General features: G+C 53.7%; 2 protein-coding genes across 6 annotated transcripts; both read right to left on the reverse strand.

Annotated features, from left to right (window-relative positions):
• Positions 1-1,310: 1,310 nt before the first annotated feature.
• Positions 1,311-6,475, reverse strand: IRF9 (interferon regulatory factor 9). 2 transcript variants are annotated; one of them, XR_005024640.2, is made up of 9 exons: positions 5,946-6,475; positions 5,015-5,195; positions 4,557-4,740; positions 4,190-4,320; positions 4,026-4,101; positions 3,856-3,927; positions 2,901-3,310; positions 1,879-1,994; positions 1,311-1,744 (listed from the first exon to the last, which is right to left on the reverse strand). XR_005024640.2 is itself a non-coding variant. In XM_036884473.2 (9 exons), exons 2-9 carry the CDS (start codon positions 5,192-5,194, stop codon positions 1,619-1,621), a joined length of 1,227 nt encoding a protein of 408 aa, XP_036740368.2. In that variant the 5' UTR covers position 5,195; positions 5,946-6,475; the 3' UTR covers positions 1,311-1,618. The 2 variants fall into 2 exon arrangements, 1 of the variants encoding a protein (XP_036740368.2); XM_036884473.2 differs by having other exon boundaries at positions 2,901-3,242.
• Positions 6,476-6,613: 138 nt separating this feature from the next.
• RNF31 (ring finger protein 31) lies at positions 6,614-16,245 on the reverse strand. 4 transcript variants are annotated; one of them, XM_036884441.2, is made up of 21 exons: positions 15,843-16,245; positions 15,616-15,762; positions 15,312-15,467; positions 15,040-15,099; positions 14,843-14,918; positions 14,434-14,611; positions 13,572-13,959; positions 13,106-13,393; positions 12,580-12,828; positions 12,287-12,472; positions 11,969-12,175; positions 10,545-10,718; positions 10,365-10,463; positions 10,190-10,279; positions 8,976-9,090; positions 8,749-8,867; positions 8,361-8,540; positions 8,154-8,211; positions 7,310-7,406; positions 6,867-7,035; positions 6,614-6,750 (listed from the first exon to the last, which is right to left on the reverse strand). In XM_036884441.2, the coding sequence occupies exons 1-21, from the start codon at positions 16,032-16,034 to the stop codon at positions 6,697-6,699; spliced, it is 3,282 nt and encodes a 1,093-aa protein (XP_036740336.2). In that variant the 5' UTR covers positions 16,035-16,245; the 3' UTR covers positions 6,614-6,696. The 4 variants fall into 4 exon arrangements, with proteins under 4 accessions (XP_036740336.2, XP_036740335.2, XP_036740337.2 ...); XM_036884440.2 differs by having other exon boundaries at positions 13,106-13,396; positions 15,843-16,244; XM_036884442.2 differs by having other exon boundaries at positions 8,361-8,474; positions 13,106-13,396; positions 15,843-16,243.
• Positions 16,246-16,773: the final 528 nt, after the last annotated feature.

The following is a 16,773-nucleotide window of genomic DNA, read 5'->3' on the forward strand; positions in this document are numbered from 1 at the left end:
TGAAGGTGGACAAGAGTGAAAGCAGAAAAGTGAATGAAAGCTGGAAGAGGTATGACAAATGATGGCAGCTGGTTTCCAAGTATTGGGGGTGGAAGAAGGAAACGGATTCTGGATAGATTCTGAAAGAATAATGATGAGATTTGCTGATGGATTGGATGCAGGGTGTGAGAGCAAATGGAAGTCAAGGAGTTAGCAGATACAAAGAAGTTCAGCAAGGGTTTCAGCAAATTAAGGGCCTAACAGGGCTGGTGTACTTGTGCCCTCAGTGGCTGATTTCTCTGCTGCTTGTAGAGATGCCTGTTTGGGTTCTCAGGATAATGAGCAAGACTAAAGAGAAGGAAGGTCCAAGGAGGTAGAAAGACTCAAAAGCATCACTGACGTTTGTCAAGTGAGACAGCAGGAAGATCCTCAATGATCTAGGCATCTAGATTTGACCCTGTAGGTGAGCCACAGGAGGCTCATAAAAGTGACATCATAGGAAGAAGTCTGGCCTGGGAGGCCCCTTTTCCTCCATTCTGCCATCATATATAGGGAGGACGATGCTGGAGGCTCTGGCAGTTAGATAGGCTGTGACTTAGGTCTGAACTAGTCTAGTGGAAGTGAGTGTACAGAGGCAGGATGACAAGTGGCCTTGAGAAGGAAGAGCTTCCAGTTTGGTGACAGGATAAACACAGGGGTAAGGGAGAATGTCAGCTGATTTGGAGCCCTCATATCTCAGTGAACATAGCATTGGGGACACAGCAGTCTAGGCAGGGTGTTTTGTGGGACTTGTCGAGTGAGGCACCAGTTAGGAAGCACCCTTCAGTTGTGAGGACGGCACTGTGTGCTGGGAGGTTAGGCACCAGGACCTGGTCGGCCCCAAGCACACAAGGTTCAGCAGCTCTTCCCTCTGAGTTCTCCTCCCCTCCCAGGTCCCAAGGCCTCTGGCCTCATAGTTCCAGGTCAACTTCAGGTTCTCCTGCTTATTTAGACCAGAGGCCTGTTGTGAAGGCCCAAAGCAGGGTCATCTAGCCAAGAACTGTGGAGCCAGATTTTCCAATGTAAAGTTAGTAGCTACAGTGGCTGTAGGCCCAGGGACCCTCTTCGTGGCTGGCCCTGACCCTCTCCCCAATCTTAGTTGCCTAGAAGGTAAAGAGAGCCAAGCCCAGAACCCACAGCCCAGACAGCTTTCTAGCCAGAACCTGGGGAGGGGAGGAAAGGGGCCTGGAGATGTCATCAGGAAGAGAGCCGGAGTGCTGTGTTCTCATGTTATATCTCTATCATCTCCCTGTGACCCTTGCTACCTTTTCTCCCAACAAATAAGATGCTGATTCCTCTTCAGTAAAATTTTATTTTAAATCCTTAGTGAAATCTTAGAAATATAAAGTGCTTGGCTTTGGGGTTGGGGAAGAGCCCCCCGAGTTCATACCATTTGGACTTTCCCAATTCAGTTTCTCAGAAATCAAAGAGGAATATAGAGGGCTTCAAAATTAAAAAAAAAAAGGATAAAAGTCATAAAAATCGTTGAGTTCCCCACCAGCCAGGGTACACGAGGAGTTCAAGGATATAACTATCACTGACAACCACTGAGAATTATCACTCAGTGAGGCAGGTCAATAGCGTGGAGAATGAATGTCTTTCAAAGATAGGAGGAAGAGAGAGGAGGGGAGGAAGGTGGGTCCCCCAGGCTCTGCACCAGGGACAGAGTGGCTGCCTGCTCCTCCGGCGTCTCCTCCAGTAAATGTCGGGCAAAGGCCTGCTCCATCTGTGTGGCAAGAGGGTACCATGAGCATACAGAGGCAGGCTTTTGCCCCAGGAGCTACTCCAATAGGCCCCTTTTCCTGGCACCCCTGCACCTCCCACCACAAGCATGCTGTTCTTCCCCTGCCCCGAACTCACCTGCACTGTGATAAGACTCTGTGGGGTGTGGCTGGGGCCAGGGTTCTCCTCCCAGAAATTCAGTGTTACCTGGAACTTGGGTGGGGGGCCCAGGCCCTGGGAGTACTTGGCCAAGTCTGAAAGAGAAAGGGTAGAGGGCTGGAAGGGAAAAAAAACAGAGGAGGGACTACAGGCAGGGAGGGTATAGGGACAAGCCCATCCCAGAGATAGCAGGTGGGTGTGGGGCTACTTGGAGACCAAGGCCAGAGCAGGCGTGGCAGGGTGGCAGGGTTGTGAGCTGTTGCCTGAAGCCAGAAATGCTGGGATTTAAGCTGCTATTCGCCTACGCGCGAACAGGAAAGAGTGCCCCTTCTTCCAGTATGAGTATTTAGAGGTAGCTGATTATTATGTAGCTGGAAAAGCTCTCTGCTGGGAGGGTTTAGAGCACTGGTTGATAACACAGATGTGCCCACACCTGTTGCCTGCTCACGAGCACCCTCCCTAAGCTGGAGCAGCCATTGCCCAGGGAACATTCATGCTTTATGGCCACTATATTCAAGCCCCCACTCCCAAGGTCAGATTTAGAGTTGAATGGAGGCAGGGAGTGGAATCCCTTCCAGAGCAGATGGGAGAGGAGCCCCTAGTAGCCTGGAGTGTGACATGCACCAGCTCTCCTGAACATGGGGATAGCCATGAGTGCACGTGTGTATATAGAAGAGGGCCACAGGGTACACTTCCCAGGATTACTGTATGCTTCCATGTGGTGGTGCTCCCCAAGATGTGACACTCATGTTCTGGGTGCCACCACAGAGCTTCATCTGCTATGGCCTTGACTGGGGAAGGATGGGGGCAGCTGCCAGAGCTGAGCACAGGTCCTCACAAGTTGTGCACCGTACAAGTGCAGGGGGGCCATGCCTGGGCTGTGACGGAGGATCTGCTTGGGGGAGCACCCGGGGGTGGCAGGGCTCACCAAGTTGGGCCGGGGGATGGGTACTAAGACATAGGGGGGCAGGGGCTCAGGCCCTGAGCTGGAGCAGCCTCACCTCTGCAGAAGTAGGCGGTTCTAAAAAGCTCCACGCACTTGTTGCTGGGCAGCAGATGCGGGCCTGGACCAGGAGGGGAGTAGGGCGCGTTCCAGGAGATGGGGATAGGGCAAAGACGCTGCACGAAGAGGCCTCGGGAGTTGCTGGCCACCAGGACACCTCTCTTGAGTTGGCTGAGCAGGCGCTGGGTAGGCTCTTGTGGACCAGGCTTGGGAAATACCACCTGCTCCATTCCGCACTGGGAGCCCAAGGGCTCAGCCACAAGGCGGCAGTCCAGGCTCTGCACCTGGGCCTCCCCCACCACGTGCCCATTGTAGATGAAGGTAAGCAACAGCGAGTAGTCTGCGGACAGAGATCGGCCAGCTGCACCAGTGCCTCTTCCCAGAGGCCCACCTGGTCAGCACGAGGTTCTGGAGAAACAAAGAGGGCTCCTTGCAAACCCAGCATCCTCATCTGGCTGGTGGGAAATGTAAGGCCCTGAGAGGGAAGCCAGGCAGGCAGTGGGAAGGACAAGGCAGGCTGTGGGGTGGGGGCAGCAGCTGGACCTTCTGAGAACAGTGAAGGCACCCTCCCTCCTCATCCTCATTCCCCTTACCCTCACAGCCAGGGGACTTCCTATCAGACTTTCCAGTCACTCAGGAGAGTAGCTAATACACAGATGCCCACTGAGGCCTCCGGGGTTAATGTCCACCATCTTAGAGTTTACAGGAAGTCCCAGAGGTTGGGCCTCTGCTTACCCCACATAAATCAATGTCTCAAAGCAGGGGCTATTTCTGAGAAGCTGTTTTGAGTCTGGAGTCTGGCCAGGTGCACTGCCTAGACACCAGTGCCTCAGTTCTGGGTAAGCTAGGCCCAGTCTGCTGCAAGCCCTGGCAGATTAAAATAATGTGTGTAGAGCCACAGGAAGGCTACCTGGGGGGACACAGAGCAGGGATGAGTCAGAAATGCCAAGTACCTGAGTCTGGAGGAGGCAGAAGCTCCAGGGACACCTGATCTCCTTGGAAAGGGGCCTCAGGTGTGTCTGTACCTGGAAGAGAGGCAGAGGCACATCATTCTGAGTGGTTTCGGGGAGCCCAAGGGCCGAGGGTACAGCACGGGGATGACAGGAGGAAGGGGCACTGGTACCTTCCCGAGGCTCCAGGCTGCTCCTGCTGCTCCCAGAGTCTGAATGGCCTGCTCCCCCACTGGCCCCCACCTCCTCCTGCAGACACAGTGTCCGTTGTTGGCCTGCTCTTCCCGTTACTGTCCTGCCCTCCAGCCCCCTCCCCAGATCTCTCCCCAGTTCTCACCTTTCTGAGGGGGTCCTGGAGTGAGGAGGGACTGAGTGTGCAGTTCTTTGTGGAACCCTCCCTCTCCTCCCTCTCAGAGGACACAGAACTGTGGGGTCGCTTTAATGGTGATTTCTGGGTCCCTGGCTGGGCTATGGAATATTGTGGATGGGGAGAGAAAGGTCAGTGTCGTCAGTGGGAGTAGAGGGTAGGGAAAAGACTGGAAGCAGTGAAAGGACAGGCAGTCCTGGGCCAGGGAACCTGGGACAGCACTCTGCCTGAGGGGCCTAGAGGAGGCCCACCACCCTCTGGGAGCGGAGGGCTCCTATCTCCACCCATCCTCCCCAGTGTGCTCACTCTAGGCTTGGCTGGGCAACAGGACACCCACCAGGGAGGGTTCCTGGTGGCAGCAGCCGGTACACCTTGTAAGGCTCAGCCCCATCCCTATGGCCATTCTCAGGAACCTCCTCAAATTCAGGACTCTTGTTGAGGGCACAGCGCAGACGAGTCTTCCAGATAGCAGGGCCTTCTGTGTCCCCCTCCTTGTACTTTCCCTTAAACATTGCCCAGGCCTAGAAGTGAAAAAGAGCAGTGTTACAGACCCCATCTGATCCTCTACTAGGGCTGGCTTCACAAACATGCAGCCTGAGCACTCACACAGAGGGGCCTGTGCTAAGGTTTATGCTCAGCTGTGCTGTCTTGAAATCCTTAATAACACGTGTGCTTTCATTTTGCATGCTGCCAATCTCCCCTTTATCTGAAACCGAGGCAGTCACAACCCCTTTAGGGTTAGAGTGCTAGTGTCTACTCCATCCCTCAGAGGGGCTAGTAACCAAGCCCTTTCACCTTGAAGAAAGCAGCATCCTGATCCTCCCGGAAGTCCTGCTTGCCTGCGTGCTTCCAGGGAATCTGGAACATCGTCTTCGCTGCATCATACCAGCACACCCCTGGGAAGAGCCCGCTCTCCAGTTGCTCCACCACCCAGTTCCGGAGCTTTCGGGTGCTGCGTGCCCTGCCTGATGCCATCCTGGGGATAAGAGCAGTAGGGAGCATCAGTAGAAATGACACTTTGGAAGGGAACATCTGCTGAGATCCTGGCCATGGGGATTGGATTCTAACAACGGCCCCCAGAGATCCCATCTGCCTTTCACCTCTAGACATATCTCAGGATTCTCTGAGGCTGAATTGTTTTGTCTCTGCCATCAGTAGAAATTACAGTAAGTGCTTTAACATCCTAAACTGTGACATCTCAAAGGAAACCTTGGCACTGGTCTTAATTTTAAGATTTTTCAGGTGTCTGTTTGGGGTAAATTCCCTTGGTGTTTTTGGTAAGAGGCCCTATCTGGATCCCCAAAACATTTGTAGAGGCAGTATCTGCTACTGGGATCACTCATTGACCCTCTTTACTCTCCAACCCCACAACCTATCCTTTGACCCCCATCCCTCACCTCTGCTTGCCCCAGGGGTAGGTGGGGCAGGGGCAGAGCTGCAACGTAAGTGGGCAGGGCCGGAAGGCAAGAAACAAGAGTCAGCTGGGGCTGGGGAGATTCCTTCCCCAAACAACCCAGCAGCAGATTCTCCTGTCCTTTGCCTATAGGGCTGGGGACACTGGACTCTGGTCAGTCTCTCACTCAGGCCCAAACTCTTGCTCCTTGCTTACAGGCCTCCTGTTCCTCAGTCTCATAGAAGGGCCCCCAGGAGCCTGGCCTCATCTCCAACCCCACCGGGCCTTCTAGTCCTAGATCCAAGCTGACAGCCGATTCTTGGCTGATCTTACCTGAGCTGCTGTGCAGGCTGTCCCAGGGCTCAGCTGACCTCAGCTCAGCTCCAGGTTAGGCAGCTTCCGGATCTCTCCGCCCCTTTCTACAGTCCCCACCCTAGGTTTCAGTTCTTCTCCAGGGACGCCTTTTCTCAGAAGTCACGTGGTCTGAGTTGCAGGGCAGCTCATTGCCACCGGAGGGCAGCAGCATCTCCCTGCCGCAATCCTACTGTCAGTGGTAGTGGTAGGAGGGCCCCGCCTGGCTCAGGCTCCTTCCCCTTCCTCCCTCAGTCCTTGCTGGGACACCGCTGCTTCCCCAGGGAGGCCACACAGTCCTAGGGCAGCCTGGGAATTCGGGATAGCTCGGTATCACCTGTGCATCTGTGTTCCCCCACAGTGCCTGCTTGGTACCTCAAATAGCAGCTGAATTTGATGAAAGGTAGAAGGGAGGCAGGGGAGGAGGAAGCCCAAGCCAGGAGGCTGCATGGTGGGGGTGGGGGGCGGCCTCCCCTTGGCCAACCATAGTATCAATTCCTTCCTAGCCCTGAGTACAGGGAGAGTCAGGAAGTGGGATGCATGGGGTGGGGGTGGGAGTGGGGACCTTTCAGTAAAGCTCTGTTCAACCCCCCTTTCCCTGGCGCCCCCAGATGGTGGGGCCAGGAAGAAGGACCACCAAGAAGCCTGGGCAAGGAGATGCCTCTTTATTGGTGCTGGAGCGGTTCCTGAGAGAGATGGGCCACAGAACCCTGGACAGGACCCTTGCCCTCAGCTATTTCCTCCTGCGGGGGATACTCTGTCCCAAGGGCACCTTTTCCATCAGCTTCTGCAGAAGGAGAGAGAAGATGATGAAACTAGAAGCCTGGAGCTCAGGCAAAGCCTGGAGAGGGGACTTCTAGAGCATAGAGTCAGAGGCACGGGGAGCATTGGGGAAAGACTTACCTGCAACAAGCGGGCGTGATAGATTGGGGCATCCTCCCCAGCCACTGGCTGGGGACGCATGTGCAGGTAGCGCTCGACAGCTGTCTCCAGCTCCTCCACCTCATACAGGGTGGCTGGGTCCAGTGAGTGAGCATTGATGAGGCTTACGAGATACTCTTTGTAATGTGCCCTGGGTTGATGAGAAGGCAGAGTGTGTGTTCTGTGTTCAGCTAATTTTAACTGAGGGTTTCGCTGGGCACTGGCATTCTCAGATGAACAAGACTGCCTGTTGCAGCCTGTGCATGCTGCTGGCTGCTACCTATCCATGCCCTGGCCCAGAGAGCCCCTCTCTCGGGCTCTTTGCAGGACCTACTGCTCCCATAGACCCACCTTACTGCCTGAGCATACCCTGAGTGCTCCTGTCTCTCTCCCCAGCCACACTCCATGCCCTGCCTGGCACTCACTGGCAGAGGCCAGCATAGCCAGCCGGAGTCTCCTTGCCACAAGCTTCATCCTGGAGCCCGTTGGGAACCTCCTTCTGTTCCATCACTCGGCAGCCACCTAGGGGTGAGGGAAGGAAGGAACCCTTTGTTGGGAGGAGGCCATTGACCACAAAGCCCCAGGAGAACTGGGATATTGATGGTGGCATGGGAGGCAGCCCCCAGGGAGGGTACTGGGGACAAAAACCCTGCTCTCCCAGTGGTGGTGGTGGTGGTGGTAGTGGTGGGGGTACTCAGAGATGCAACTGTGGCAGCCCAATGCTTATACAAAAGCAGGAACCTTGCTGTCCCTGCTTTTATCAAAGCTGGCTTTTGGCCCATAATCCATGCTCCCTTGAGACAACTCTTATGGTTGTGATTCAGTTCTTGCTTAGTTATTCTGCAAAAGTCTTACTCTATCTAGATGGGAAGAAGTTGGGTAGATTAGAATCACACGTGAAATATTTCTGTGGCCCTCATGGAACCTAAAATACTGCAACTAGCAAATCTCATTAAATACTCCCTTAGTTAACTAATGAATCATTATACTTTGGGAATGGGAGAAGAAAATTAGTATTGAGGGGCCATGTGCTTTAATGTGGTCTTATGTAAAACAGCTTAACTGCAAGGTGGATATTAACCCCGTTTTACAGAGTAAGAAATAAGGCCTGGGGAGGTTAACTCACCAAAGGGCACACAACAAGTAGGCATAGGATGGATGGGCTTTGAGCCCAGGTCTCACAGCACACCCAAGCCTCTCCTTTGCCTGTCTCACAGTGGAAGCCCAGCCCACCTTCTCCCCTTCTCTAGGACTCATCTCAATACTTACCTCCAGGGACTGCCCGGGCCCCTGCTGGGGGCTCTGTATTGAACATGATGTTATTGTCCTGAGGAGGGACAGACAGATGGGGATTAAGTTCCCTTTGATGCCAGCCCCCTGAATTTCCCAATGCAGAGCCTTTCCCTTCTCGCCACCCTGGGCCAGGCCTCCTCTCCTAGGCAACCTGCAAACCCAGCCAGGCTGGCCACTCCTGACCTGTAACAGCTTCTGGAGGCGGACAGCAGTCCAGTCCCGCAGGTAGAAGAGACAGTCTCGGGGGTGGTGGCCATGCAGGGACTTTTTCACCCTGCAGTTGGGGTCTGGACATTTCTGGTGGAAACCCAGATGGGAGAAGGGTAGATGGAGACTGTTGGGGTCCTGGCCTCTCAGGAACCCCTTTGTGAGGAGTGTAGGAATGGGGGAAGATGGAGACATTGGAGGGTCTGGAGCAAGCAGAGGGGGAAAGGGGACAGACAGGTGCTTTACACCCCACTGGCCTCCTCTTCTCTCCTTTATACTCTCTTCTTCCCCAGAGGCCTCTGTCCCTCATACCCGATGGCAGCCCCCTCCCTGTGTCCCTTCCACCCCCATTCTCAGGGCTTACATTCTTGGCGTAAAAGGCATTGTAGCAGCCACTGCAGAACTGGTGGCGGCACTGGGTGCAGTGGAAATGCATGCAGCCTCCTCGGGCCAGTGCGTATGAGAACTTGCACTTGGGGCAGTCTGAGAGACAGAGCAGGTCAGGGCTGCCACTCTTTCTCCAGGCCCTCAGGCAGAGGGCTGCGGGCAATGATGTATAACTGGGCAAACAGGCCAGTGGGGCAGCCTTACCAATGCCATTTTCCTGCAGATACATCGCCAGTCCCTGGGCCTGGTATTCTGGGTCATTGGTGCGTTTCCAGTTCTGGAAATCCTCGCAGCTTCGGCCTCGGTGCTGCTCCTCCCACTGCCAGAAGGAAAGCATCACCTGGGAGTTCCACCCCAGGCCCCTCCACGCATACCCAGTGGGCCCTGGCTTAATTTACAGCATCCACCATTTGCTCAAATCCCAAACCAAGGGGCCAGTCTTGGTTCTTCTGTTTCCTCATACCACCACACATCCACCAGCAATTCTGGTTTCCACCCCAATCCTATCTCAACCCTGTCTCCTTTTTCTACACCCCTATTGTGACCACCATAGTCTGGGCCAGGTCAGGTCTTGCCTTGGTTACTGGTCTCTCTGCCTCCACTCCTGCATCCCTATGGTCCATTCTCTGCCTTGCAGCCAAAGTGCCTTTGAAAGGGTAAGTCAAGCAGCTTCAACAGTACTGGGAGTATTCTAGTTTTTAGGTTTGGTGGTATGCTCTCGGGTGTTCATTTTATTACTGTGTTTCATAACACTGATGCAACTTTTTGGTATCAAATGCTAAACTTTTTAAGAGGTAAATGAAATAGTATCGTCCCTTGCTTAGTCTTATAATGAAAGGCAAATACCTTCCTCACTTGGCCTCAAGGCTCTCCTGACCTGGCAGCTAGCTCCTCTCTGAACACCTGCCACTCTCCCCTTGCTCTTGAGGATCCAGCCACACAACCCTTTTCTTATGATTTTGGCTTTCCCATGTGTTTGTTCTTTCTATCCCAAATACTCTTTGCATAATTGGCTTCTTCTTAACTTTCAGACTTAAGCTTAAATTAAACTATTTTTAGAGAAGACTTGTCTGACCTTTCTTTCTACCTTTAGGAGGTCCATTACTTCATTCCTGAGCTCAGATTCCTATTAGTTTTCTTCACAGAACTTCAGTCAGTGTGTAATTATGCTCGCTCCATCCTTTACTTCCTTTCTTTTCTTCCTCCTCACCTTTCTCTTCCCTCCTTCGTCCTTCCACTTTTTTTCTCTCATCCCTCCTTCCTCTCTCCTTCTCCCCATCTCCCCCAAGACTAGTCTGTGAGCTCTGTGAACCCTGAACTCATATCTGTTCTGTTCTCTAGCAGAGCAGACCGCCTGAGATAACACAGTACCTGCCAGTAGCTCAGTAAGTATTTCTGAGAGGATGAATGTGCCTCACCTGGCGCTTGCAGAGAACACAGAAGGTCTGGTGACACTGGGGACATGTTGCCTCCAGCTGCTCACGCTCATATATGAAGCCAAAGGAGCACTGTGGGCAGGAGAGCATAAAGCAATCTGAGGCCTGACCTGGCACCACCCCTGCCCCCGTCAGCAACTTTGGGCAGGCCACATACCTGCGCACACCACAAGAACTTAGGGTCCCGCATGAGCACACCTTCAGTCAGCTTCTTGTGAAACAGTGCATAGGCATCTGGCTCTAGGCTCTCTCGAAGCTGGGACAGGATATAGAAATATATGTGGACAGCGTTCCTATTCAAAGCCCAGGGCACCCTGAGTCCCAGGGACTGTAGTACCTGGATGTCGAGGGTGGAGAAGTAGCTGAGCAACTGCGTGTCATCGGTGAGGTCGGGACGACCACAGGCAGGGCACACCATGTCTGTGATGTGTTTCTCCTTCAAGGCAATAGTGAAGTGCTGGCGGAAGCAGTCAGGACAGATGGTACACTCACAGGACGTCAGGGCCTGCATCTAGACAGTGAGAGAGGGTGAGGAGAACGTCAGAAGCTGTCAACCTGGGGAAGGGGCAGTAAACAGGTGTCCACTGAGAAACAGGGTCTAATTAACAACTGGGCAGGTAGCAACCTCAAATACCAGGCATACAACTTAAATGTCTGAAGACTTAATGTGGAAGAAAATAGGCAATGGTGAGACCTAAGGTGAACAGAAGAATGCCCTCCAAAGGCACTCACTTTCAATTAAAAGGAAACTCACAAATACATCCTTAGAATGACAAAACTACAGAGATGGAGAACCGACTAGTGGTTGCCACATGAAAGGAGGAGGAAAGGAGGTTATAACTATAAAGGAGTAGCATGAGGGGGTTCCTTTGTGGCAATGAAACAATGGTATCTTGGTTTTGATGGTGGTTCTGTGAATCTATACATGGGATAAAACTGTACAGTACTGTACATCCATGTGAACAATGACAAGGTCTGCAGACTAACTTTGCACCAGTGTCTTATTTCCTGGTCTTGATACTGCACTATAATTATATAAGACATCACCACTTGGGGAAAGTGGGTGGAGAGCATGCAGGACTCTATTATTCCTACAACTTCCTGCGAATCTACAATTATTTTAAAGAGTCTATTATTTTTACAACTTCCTGCAAATCTGCAATTATTTTAAGGAGTAAAGACAAAACAAAACAAAACACAGCTGGCCTAAATAAACTGGACTGTATTTGGCTAAAGAACTACCACTGCTGACTTAAAGTGGGGTCTCAGAAGATAGGAGGGTCCTATGTGTACCACCTGGATATTTGACGATGACACTAAAGAATTGTGGTAATTATTCTTTTGGTGTGACAATGGTATTTGTGGCTGTGTTTTCAGAGTTTTATCTTTCAGAGATATATACTGAAATATTTATAGATGGACTACAAGATGTCTCAGATTTGCTTCAAAATACTCCTCCATCTATGTAGGCCATACACTGGTAATTGTTGAAACTTGGTGATGAAGACATATGGTTGAGGGGTGAGGGATGGAAGAGAAAATTTGTTATAGTTCCCTCTACTACTGTTTGTTTGAAATGTGCCATAATAAAACCTTTAAAAAAAGGGGGTAGGTATGTGGCCTATTCCTGCCCTTCCCTTCCTAGAAACCTTCAGGGGCACATGACAACTGCAGAGCAAAGACAGGACCAGAGACAGGCGGAGTGGGGGTTCAAAGGGAACAGAAGCATTCCCAGGCCAGGTACAGCGAAGAGGGGCTCACCCGGCTGCGGGGCAGGGCCCAGCCGCACACTGCACACTCCTGGGCAAGCAAGCGGCGCAGGAAGGCCCGGTCCTGGCTGTGCCTCACAGCTTCCACCACGTCCCCCAACTCATAGTTCCTGGGTGTCTCCTGCAGCAGTGACAGCGCCAGCTCGGCCCGGCCCCAGCTGGGGAGCGTGTACACTGCCAAAAGCCGTCTGACCAGGCTCTGCAATGGGATTTGGGTAGAGTGGGGAGAAGTGGCTATCAGAGCCCAGGGGCCCTACCCCTCAGCTTTCCCTCTTCCCCACTAAGTGGCCTCTTCACCTCCTCCCAGCACCTGCTTGTCTGGCCCATCCCAGGAAGGGGTGGGCTCAGGGCCATTGTCCCAGAGACGCTGATGGAAGGGCTCAAGGCGCTGGCGTTGTAGCTCAGTCAGGGCCCGTGCCACGTCACCCCCATGTTGGAACAATGCTTGAAGAGATCCTTCCTCAGGCCCAAAGCCCAGGGCCTGGAGCTCCTGCACCTGCGAGCAGGGAGAGTGGAGAGTAGCAAAGAGGGAAGAGCAAGCAAGGAGAGTGTGAGAGGTTCTGAGACCCACACCTCTCAACCCTGTCCCAGCACAGCAGGTACCTTCCTCCGCCGGGCCCTCACACACTCCTCCACCGCTTCATCAAGATTGCCGTGACGATCTAGCCAGGCTTTCCGGGCCTCTTGACAGGAAAAGGCACCTAGCCTTGGGTCCTGCTGTCCAGCCAGCTCAGCCACCATCTCCAGCACGTAGGGCAGCTCTGAGCGCAACCACTGCAGGGGCACCTCAGTGCCCGAGTACTGCAGAGCCGAGAAGACCTCCTCTGGACTGGCGCCTGCAGCTTCACCTTCCTAAGGCACAGTCCCACCCAGACACAGGGCCTGTCATGATGGGCACTCTCCACCCACCCTCAATCTGAACCAAAATGCTGATAGTGAGCATTTTGAGCTCAGACATACGGATCATGTGAGCAATGCCTAGTGTACTTGTCATGTAGAAAGGATTCAGTAAGAGGCAGCTGCTCTTAACCATGACAAGTTTTACAAGAACTTGTATTAACCAACTGTCTGTAGCCTTTCCCTTCCCCCACTAGCTCAGCCTCATCACATCCCAGGCCCAAATCCTCACCCGGATCTTGATCACAAGCTGGAGACCTTCCTCTCTCATCTTGTCTTGGCGCTGCTTCTCCGCGTCTCCACAGGAACTGGGCAGGGAGCCACTGAGGCATCGTGGAGGCCCTGGCTCAGGAGGTCGCTCTTCCAAAGAGGTGACATGTAGCTCGGGGGTGCGCTGTACTGGGATGGGGCTGCTAGTCCGGTTGCACATAGCACACACCCAGCCAGGGCCCAAGTTGCAGAAGGTACAGTGAACACAGTACCAAACTGGAGTCTGGGCAGAGGAGAGCAAAGTATTCCCCTGCTGGGAAGGCAGAAAGAATTATCCCATTGAAAGCTGGCTGAGGCTCAAGATGGAAATACAGGGAGCTGGAAGGAAGGTAATGGGGAATTAAAGGAAAACAGGGGATGAGGAAATAAGAGAATGGCCTATGGTAACAGGTGCAGATGAAGAGCTAGGAAAGCCAGGAATAGATTACCTGAAAGGGATGCAGGCAAATGCCAGCATCCCGAGAATCCACCACCAAGCTAGGAGGCTGAGCCAACCGAGGTCGCTCACATATGGCACACAGCACAGCCGCTGCCTCATTCTCAAAGGTGCAGCTCTGGCAGGCCCAGCGACCCCGTGCAAGCTCAGGTTCTAGACTCCCAGCTCCTTGGGGACTCTCAGTCCCCAGCCCCAACCCCTTACAGCCTCGGGGCCGATCACAGGCCACACAGAGCACCGCCCACGGTTCATTTAGCACAGCACAGGCAGCACAGTGCCAGGGCAAACGGGCACTCGCAGGATCGGGAGAAGAAACAGAGCTGTCTCCCAGGGCCAGCAGGGAGGCTGGCTGAGGCTGCGGAGGAGCTGAGGCAGGTAAGCTGGAATGGAAAAGCAACATGGCCTGAGTCCCTTACCCCTGGGCACCCCTCATTCCCTGCATGCTGAGACAAGGCTCTGGCTTTTGCACATGTTCTGTCTAGAACACTTCCATATCTATAAGCTGCTCAACGTTTAAATGGTGGCTTAAAGTTCCTATCTTGCTAGTAAACACCCCTAACTTAGGGCCTGGCCCATAGTAAAATGGGTCTGCCCCATTTAGTGCCTAAAACTGTCAACTGATTAGCTGATCCTTCAGACTGGGTTGCATCTTCCTGGTGCCTATTTGCACACCACAGTGATCTACCTTGTGACTGCCACTTGCTTGGAATGTTATGTCTTATGATCTCCTGGGGGCAGTAACCTGCTGCTTGTCCTCTATGAAACCATCTTTAGCACAGACTCTGGCACATAGATACTTAAGTCGTTATAAGTTATTTCAATTTCACTCCCACCCAGAAAAGAAGGCCTCTCACCTAGGGCTCAGATGTGTGGCCTGGGGGGCCCCAGGCAGGGTCTGGCGGAGGTGATGGGCACGGGATGGGTGCCCGTGGAACAGGCGATCACAAACTAAACACAAAGCCTGCTTACAGGCTGAGCAGTGCAGTGTGCCTGGGATAGAACCACAGAGGTCGCAGGGACCAGGAGTGGAGCCTGGAGAAGAGGAAAGAACAGATTAACTTTCTGAAAAAGACCAAGATATATCTGAATCTACTGTGGAGGAAGACAAATCACATACTACTTTTCAACATTATCTGACCTCAAGGAAACAACGTTAATCTCTTTTAAAAAAGAAAGGAAATCAACCACGATAGCCAGAGGGCCCCAAATTTCCATCAATATGGTCTACTAACACCCCTCCCCCCAATATAGGACCAATAATACCTGGGACAAAGGGTGTGTTGAGGGGGCCAGGAGCAATCTCTCTCAGCAGGGTGGCAAACTCTGAGAGCTGCAGTATCTGAGGAGAAAGGGCAGGGAACAGACAAATGTTTGGGGACACAGAGTCCCACAACCTCTGTCCCCTTTGTTCACCAGGGCCCAGAACCACCCCCATGCAACCCCTTTTCCTGCCTTCTTACATCATCTTCAACTTTGTCTTTCAGCAGCTGCTCCAGTGCCTGCTGTCTTGGGTGAGTATTCTGCAAGCAAGATGAAGAGTCCCCACCTAGAGCAAGGCCCTCTCTCAAAGCCCTGACCCTCAACATTCACAGTGAGAACAGTACTGGGTGTTCCCAGGTTGCTGTGGGGACTGTGCTCATGGTTTAGAAGCAAGGGGCTCCCCAGGCTGGCTCTGAAGTTAGGCGGGGCTCCCCAGCCCTGGTGCTTAAGCCCTGGACTAAAGACATCTCACCTGTAACAGCAGACTGAGCTCTGTCCGAAGCAGCAGTACTTCCAGTGTGACTGTAGCAACTTGGTGCTCATCTGGCTCCTCCTGACCCTCAGGGAAGCTCAACCCATCTGGCTGCTCCTCTGTGTAGCCATACAATCGCAGAACATCCCGGCCCCCCTGACACACATTCAAACCAGTCACTGCCCAGCAGGTCCTCTTCCCAATAGGGCTGGATTCCCCTCATTCAGCAGAGCCTCAGGCCCTTTCGAGCCAACCCCCAGCCCAGGCCAAGTCCCTTTCCCCAAAAGGGGCCCAGAGGCTTCACCTGCACAGCATCCACCGTGCTGCGAAAAACAGGGTTGTTAAACTTGACCCCGCGCCAGTACCGGGGCCGCTGAGGGCTGAGGAGGTTGCGGCCATATTTCTCCAGGATATTCAGGGCCGTTGACAGGGTGTTGAGGTAGTTTCGGGGCTGGAAGCAGAAAGCAGAGCTGTGAGCCCCGTCCTGACATCAGGTCCTACGTCTCGCTTCCGAGCGGGACCGGGCCTCACCTCTCCATGAGCGTTGCAGCGAACCAGGCGTGCGGCGTCCAGTTGCAGGTAGCGGGCTGCTGGCGGCAGAGAAGTGACCAGGAGCGGCCAGAGCTGCTCCAGGGAAAACGCCTGCCCGGAATCCCTCCTCAGGGCTCTGGCCAGCTCCGTGCGGGCTTCCAGGAAGGCCTGCTCCTCCGCCTCCCCTGGCATCCTGAGACCAGAGTGAGCCCCAGCCCCGCCACCCTCCGGGATCGGCGCAGGCTGTGCACAGACCTCCCACCGTCCTTCCTTCCTGGTGTCGGGTTTCGCTGCCCAACCCGGTCCCAGCTGCCCCGGGTCACTCAAGCCACCCACAGTCACTCTCCCGCCCGGGACCTTCGCTAGGCTTAGCCGGGAACAGGAAGTACTCAGAAAGAGGGCGGGATTGAGACCTAGTTTCAGGGGAAGGGGTGGGGATTCAAGTTAAGGAAGGGCGGGGTCACGCGATTGGGGGCGGGGTGAATAAGAGGCCGGGTCCCAGCCAATGACAAGGGTAAATGGCCCCATAGCTCCGCCCTCAGAGCTTCTCAGCTTTAAAATCCCTTTGTAGGGCTCTTCTCTCCCTGCCCCCAGGCTTATTCCGCCCCTCCCGGATAGCACCAGGCGTTGGGGATACCTTATTTCCCTCAAAGCCTTCCTCTCTATCCAGAGCAGTCAGCCATGCTCCGGTCCCCATCGGTGAGGCCCCACTCTGCGGGGAACTCAACTCTGGCGGGCCTGAGCTCCACTTAAACGAATCTCGTCCCTTCTCCAGTTGGTCTTGAAGGCCGGGTGCCCTCTCGGAGAAAGCCTCAGCGCACCTGCTCCCTTCCATATCCTGTTAGCCTTTCTCAGTTTCAGGCCTCCTATTACTTCTCCCACCCTCTCTGGTTCCTCTCCGGCCCCTCCCTGCAGTTGAGCTTTCTATGGG

This window comes from Manis pentadactyla, chromosome 11, assembly GCF_030020395.1.
Source record: "Manis pentadactyla isolate mManPen7 chromosome 11, mManPen7.hap1, whole genome shotgun sequence".
NCBI lineage: Eukaryota > Metazoa > Chordata > Mammalia > Pholidota > Manidae > Manis > Manis pentadactyla.